This window comes from Pollicipes pollicipes, unplaced genomic scaffold (assembly GCF_011947565.3).
Source record: "Pollicipes pollicipes isolate AB1234 unplaced genomic scaffold, Ppol_2.1 Scaffold_7261;HRSCAF=8764_pilon_pilon_pilon, whole genome shotgun sequence".
Classification (NCBI taxonomy): Eukaryota; Metazoa; Arthropoda; class Thecostraca; order Pollicipedomorpha; family Pollicipedidae; genus Pollicipes; species Pollicipes pollicipes.
Genome location: NW_023597054.1, coordinates 34,818,735 through 34,825,132, shown reverse-complemented (window position 1 = coordinate 34,825,132; position 6,398 = coordinate 34,818,735). Strand labels below are relative to the sequence as shown.

The 6,398-nt window shown below is 56.7% G+C and overlaps 1 protein-coding gene across 1 annotated transcript; it reads left to right on the top strand.

Moving 5' to 3' along the window:
• The first annotated feature begins 633 nt into the window (after positions 1-633).
• LOC119112504 (membrane progestin receptor gamma) lies at positions 634-5,518 on the top strand. Its single transcript, XM_037236705.1, has 2 exons — positions 634-2,014; positions 2,377-5,518. Exons 1-2 carry the CDS (start codon positions 1,771-1,773, stop codon positions 3,285-3,287), a joined length of 1,155 nt encoding a protein of 384 aa, XP_037092600.1. The 5' UTR covers positions 634-1,770; the 3' UTR covers positions 3,288-5,518.
• The last annotated feature ends 880 nt before the right edge of the window (positions 5,519-6,398 follow it).

Genomic DNA, 6,398 nt, shown 5'->3' with positions numbered 1-6,398 from the left:
AATTGACCCCCTGAGGGCTTTTCCAGGGAAGTTTTCCGAACGGCGCGGCGCTGGTCGCGGAAAATTTTGCATAGCTGCAGGCAATTTAATAGCGGAATCGTTTGGTATCAAACACTTAAATGTACCTTATAAGGTCGCTGACCTATAGCAGGTCAAAGTCAGGCCATAGTTTCAGTGAAGTCAATTTCTAGGGAATCATTTAATCTGATGCAACAATGGAGTTTAGACGAGGCCATACATATCCGGGATGCTTTCAGAGGCAACTCAAATATTGATTGAGCAAACCACATTGACCTAGGTCGGGTATGAAGGTCAGACCAAGGTCAAAACCAATCTGTTTATTACTCCAGGGCTTGCAGTATGGGACAGTTTCTGGTGCTTATTTCTAATTCATTGATAGCAGCAACCACATTATACATCTTCCATGGTTCTCATAGAGGTCATTATAGGTCATTGACCTAAATGACTTGGTTTAACCTTTTGTTTTTAAAAATATACTACCTAGCATAATCTTTGTTGCTTATTCAAATGCAAAACTCAGCAGTCTGGTATGATTTTGGTTGCCATGACCTTCAAAAGGTCAAACAAGATCACTGACCTTAAATGAGCCTGTGACCTTTTGATTGGAAACAGTTATGTAGGTTTGGGGGGCATTTTGGAGACCAACTTAGAATTTGACCTTGTTTGACCTTTTGGACCCGAAGATCGTGACCTAGGAGCCTTAAACTCTGACCAGGGTGAGTTCACATACAGGTCAACACACCCTAAAAATTTGGTGTTTCTAGCTCTATTAGTTCCCGAGATTTTCAGGGGGCCAAATTCACCCACCCACCCAAGCGAAGGGTATCCAGCCGGCCACCCGGGCGCGTGTTAAGCGGAGCGAAAAGGAAAGGGACAAGTGGGATGAATTCAAGTAAAAAGGACAAAAGTCAAATGTAAGAGTCTAATGAGCAGTCGCCAAAATGTATCACGGTCAAGGGGCTCCTGTAGAGCTTAGAGCGAAGAAGTTGAAATTACCCTCCGCCGACCACGAATATGTATGTATCCAATGTTGCTTCCTTAACGTTGTGTAACCAGTGTGCTCTGATATGTTGAGGGTCGATAACTTAACATAAGTACTCTGAACTCGTAATGCCGAAAAACCGGGAAATGAAGCGGTCCTTGGTTATATCCAAAACCATCATCATTGCTTTGGTTTTGCAAGGTAGCTAGTCAGACATTGATTATTGACTGTGCAAATTTCGCCCACCAAAGCAAACGAACCACGACGCAGAGTTCGGCAAAAGCCAGAACGATCTTGTAACGGATTAGAGTGCAACTATGTGGTGACTATTTGACATGCTACACTTATTGCCGTGATATGTATCCAAAAATCAGCACTGCACCATCCATGTCCAGCTGTACAATCTGTTTCTCCGGTCGAACGTCGCTCACACTGAATTAATCGAGACATCTGGACAGCCAAAGCTAGCCCGTGCGTCCCGTTGACAGATTGCTGTGGTGGTTGTTGGGCTTAGGGGCTTGTCGTCCATCGATGTGCAGATTTCCCCAAAGATGGCAGATACGGTCCTTGAGCGCAGATTACTGCCCGGGCCGCGCTCAGTCCAGGCATGTGGCGCTCATATCTCACCATATTTGTCGAGGCGCGTAAACATGTGTCGCTAAACCACGATTGGACCATCAGCCGGTCCTGTCGTTCCGGGGAGCCGATAACGACGTCGGTATCGAGCGGTCCGGGGCCGGAGCCTCACGCGCGTTGTCGCGCGGGTCATGTATCGAGCCGGCGCCACTTTCAGTCGTAACGACGTTGGGCGCGTGAGTGAGCGCGCGCCGCGCCGGCCCCGCCGCCGTCCGCCGCCGCCGGCCATGCTGAGGTACAGCGTCATCGAGCGGCTGACGCAGACGTCCAGCGTCATCCAGCAGTACATGAAACGGCGCTCCGATGATGACGCCGGCGCGCGCAAGATTCGCCTGCTGAGCGTGCACGAGGTGGCCGACGTGCACAAGGAGCCGGGTGAGCCACGAGAGGTCCGCCTCCCTCCCCTTCCCCTCTTTGCCCCTCTCTAGCGACCTGACCGACCTGAGGTCGGTCGCCATCCACGCCCCAGTGACCCTAACCCCATTGCGGGCGCGGTCGGCGTGCGCTCGTCCCGCACGTCACGGCCGTGCCCGGGCTGCACGGCGCACAAGGCGTGGATGTTTGTCGTGGCGCCTGTGATTCATACCGTCATCGATGTCTGGCTGGTCCAAATTGCAGTGGAACCGTGCTGTGGACGCGGCCGGCGGCGGCTCGTGTTTGCTGTAGTCCACGGTGCTATCGGTGGCAATATCGCCGCCTCGGTCCGCGCCGGTGTCACAGCCCCGGCCGTCCGGCAGGCATCATCAGCGGCTACGTGCCGCACGGGTCGCCCTGGGTCTGCGTGCGCGGCCTCTTCCTGGCCACCAACGAGACCATCAACTTTTGGACGCACTTCCTGCCGTCGCTCTACTTCATCTGGAAGCTGGCTGAACTACGGCACTCGCTCGACTTCTCCGACTCGTACACCTGGCCCTACATCTGCTACATGCTGACCACCTGCGTGTACCCGTTCGTCTCGTGTGTGGCGCACGCCTTCAGCTCCATGTCCGTCAGGGCGGCCCACGTCGGCTTCTTCATCGACTACGCTGCCATCAGCATCTTCAGCTACGGTGTGGGCGTGTTGTACCGCAGCTACTGCTTTCCGAAGGACCTCCTGGGCACCGTCTATAGCGACTACTTCATCCACGTCTGCTTCGTCAACACGATCGTCTGCACGTTCCTGGCGTGTCGGTCGCGCTTCCTGCAGCGCAGCTTCTGGCAGAAGCGGACGCGGTTGCTGGCGTTCCTGGTGCCCTACGCCTGGGACAATGTGCCCCTGCTGTACCGGCTGCTGACCTGCGCCGAGACTCGGCCGTGGACGCCGTGTCGGCCTTCGGACGCGCTCCACCTGCGCCAGGTGGCCGCTTCCATGCTCGGCTCCTTCTTCTACGGCACGCACCTGCCGGAGCGCATGGCGCCCGGCACGTTCGACATCATCGGACACTCGCACAACTTCCTGCACATCCTCGGCATCGTGGCCACCAACGAGCAGATGAACGGCGCCCGGCTGGACATGGATGAGGCGCGCGCGCCGCACCACCCGGACGGCGTCGACCTCGACCTTTGGGCCACTTGGGGCGGCCTGCTGGCCGTCGCCATCAACATGCTGATTGTGGCCGTCTCCGTGGTGGCCATGAGCCGCAAGCTCGGCCGCGAGAAGAACTTCTGATAACGCCACCTGTTGACAAAACAGGATAATTCAGCTTGGGACCGTTTCCGACGTTAACGTCATCAATCTTGCGATGCTTTTGGATGAAATGTCTTTGGGTTGCCGAGTGGGTAAGTGATCATGAGCGCTGCATTTGAAATTATACCCTCACGTGTTCGTACAGCTCGGAGACGCGTGGCGTCGCATCGTCGTCGTGTCAACGTAAGTGCCTTAGCGTGCCGCTGCAGGGAATGGGTTCGTTTGACATCCGCAACGGTCAGTATCAGACCAGTTAGTTTGTGTGCAGCATGTTGTTCAGTCCTTACCGTACATAGGCCGTGCGATGAGTGACAGGTAGTCTGGTAACAGGGTAACGATTGATTTTTTAAGGAATTAATTTTTGAAACCCTTTTCAAATAATTTTGACTCCCTTTCATGTATTTGCATTTCTCTTCCACTTTGTGGTGACTGCTTTCTCCACAAACAGTGATGTGTTGGAGAGAATGTAGTTCATAGACCATCACATGCAACAAGCCGTGATATAATCTGAGTGATCAGGCAACTTATAGCTACCCATTGCGCAATATTGCATGACTAGAAGCAGATTAGAAGATTAGCAGTTGTTTGGTATCACATGATTGTAAGCAAGCTGATAATGTCTACGTATTTGACGATGGAGTGCTGGTGAAGAACACGTCGTTGGTGTTCGCAGTCACGATAGTGCTACACGACGAAAGATTGTTTTTAGATGAACAGCCATCGCTGTTTCAACCAAGCCTTTGCCACGCTCTTACCGTTCTCGCATATCATTTTGTGTTGCCGCCTGTGGGTGCTACTGCCGTTTGTTTTTCCGCTGTGGGGCGCAGCTAGCCTGTGGCAGCCAGAAATCTTAAACGCAGCGTGAGCCTGCGTTCCTCCGAGCAGGGAATCGGTCGTTATCTCTACGTTACCGGGTGATATTGCGGCGGTGACCTTGGCCGAAGCGTGACGCGGTGGTGTGAGCGCGGGCGGGCGCCACGGGGTGACGGCGGTGCGGTGGCCCGCCCTGGGAGCGACTCTGGTGACGGCGGTGCGGTGGCCCGTTCAGATGGCGACTCTGGTGACGGCGGTGCGCTGGCCCGCTCTGATGGCGACTGGCGACGGCGGTCAGACGCAGCCAGCGCCTGACAGGCAGGTGGTTGGCCGTAATCCCTGTAAACGGCCGCCTCGTTCCATGTGGCGGTTTCAGGGCGCATCTTCGCTTGCTACCTGTCCGCTTGCTAGTCCTCCACAGCCCGTGAACTGTGCGGACCGATGTCCTCTGCAACCCTGCTCTTCCCGCAACTCGGCACGCTGGCTGCTGCTTGCAAAAAACTGTGCTGTGATGTTATTCTTCTACGTGCTCTGCTGCTGGCTTGCGCATAGAAACCGGTAATGGCTATAGCTTGTTACAGTTCAGAAGTTTTGTACTGTAGAATAGGCCGTGTTATGTCGGGACGGGTGGATTAGATAAAGACGCGCCATGCGTTCACGGTGTCGCTGGAATCACATTGGGCGTGGAGTCGTCGCGAAACGGTCTGAGCGAGGGGTTGAAAGTTACTTGAAAATGTTTGCGGACGGTTGTCGACAAACCAGGACGCACTGTTCCTCTGCGTTTGTCTTCTGTGCTTTGCATGCGCGCGTCCTTTACACGTGCCCTTCAGAACGTGCGATGTGCGACTGTCCACGCTGTTGAGACGGCCTCGGCGCCGCCTCGACCTCGCTTGACCCGAATAATCCTCGTCGGCGACCGCTGAGCGCTCCGGCGTGGGGTGCGAGGCTGTGGCGAAACTCTGGCATGCCGCTTGTGTTGCATGTCGGATACTTCCCGCTCTCGTCTGGTTTCCCGCAGACCTCCGCCTTTTTCGAGCGCGCTGCCTGCACTGCGTCCTTGTCCTGTCACGTGGTCGAGTTTTGCACACTACCTCCGGACTCCGTCAAGCAGCAGCGATTGTTCGGCGCAGCACCGGGAACGGCAGGTTGCGCGCGACTGTTCCTGTCGGCGGGCTTGTACGGCGACTGCCGCGTTGCTGGCATACCTGTGATACTTTGGATAGTCGTTTTTAGCGCGGGTGCTCGAAGCCCCAGCGTGCTGTTGAGCTGCGGGGCTGCACGCGAGATAACTACGCATGGGACCGAAGCTTACTTTTAGCACTGTGCAAGCAATTGCACGAACGGCCAGGGTATCGAGTGTTCGCTTTTCGTGCGCCACGGTACTGTTCAGTGAAATAAACGCTGCATATTTCCCGCTATGTTCCTTCCTCGTCGCACTGGAGAACAGAGCAACGCAGCCGCGCATGAAAGCAGCGGCCGCCCGGCGCGCCGGGTCGGCTGTGACGCCGCGCCGCGCGCTGTCCCAGTTGCGCGGCGGCGACACGCGCAGCCCGCCCGACCGGCCCGTATCCACTTGACCTGTCCTGACCGGGTTGGGGCGCGGTGACGTGGGAGGCGGACCGGTGCGGTGGCGGCGGCCCGTGCCGCGCGCCCGGCCGTCGCTCGGTAACGGGGCCGGGTTGGCGAGGCGGCGCCGCCCGGCCCGCCCGGCTCGGCGGCTGTGGTGGCACGCGCCGCGGCTCTGCAGCACGTGCCCTCTCAGCGGGTGACGGCCCACTGGGCTGGCGTGCCAACACTTGCCCAGAGCGTTGGTGTGTACACGGACGCCGCCGGCTTCGGTCGACTTGGGTGCTCCATTGCCAATGTCGTCGTCCAGGGCCGACACGCTTCGTTAATTGCATCGCGCGGAGATGCGCCGACGCATAATGACCCGTGTTCAGAGGTGTTTTGATCTTATGTAGTGACGGACCAACGAAAGCATCAGGGCAGATCGATTGGAGGATTAGCACGACCGCGTCACGAATCCGGAACATAACTACAGATGCTTCGGGCCGTGCCGTCAGCGTCCGTTGAACCCGTGTTATCGCTGCCTCCATAACTCTTGTCTAGCACCGTTGCCGCCTTTTGTCGAACACCGTCACAACTGGTGAGCCGGCGGCCGCGGCAGCTGTCGTGGCCGTTCTGCAGCCCGTCGGCGGATCGTGCCTGCTCGGCTCGACGCCGTGGCAGTCCGCACTGCTGCCGAAGCTGGTCTCCTGGATCAGGGCTGATCCGGGCGTA

What these genes read in the sequence shown, in the direction of transcription:
- LOC119112504 (XM_037236705.1), top strand. Translation starts at nt 1,771, where the DNA reads ATGTATCGAGCCGGCGCCACTTTCAGTCGTAACGACGTTGGGCGCGTG. An exon ending in CGACGTGCACAAGGAGCCGG is followed by an intron (nt 2,015 to 2,376) that starts GTGAGCCACGAG and finishes GCCGTCCGGCAG; the next exon opens with GCATCATCAGCGGCTACGTG.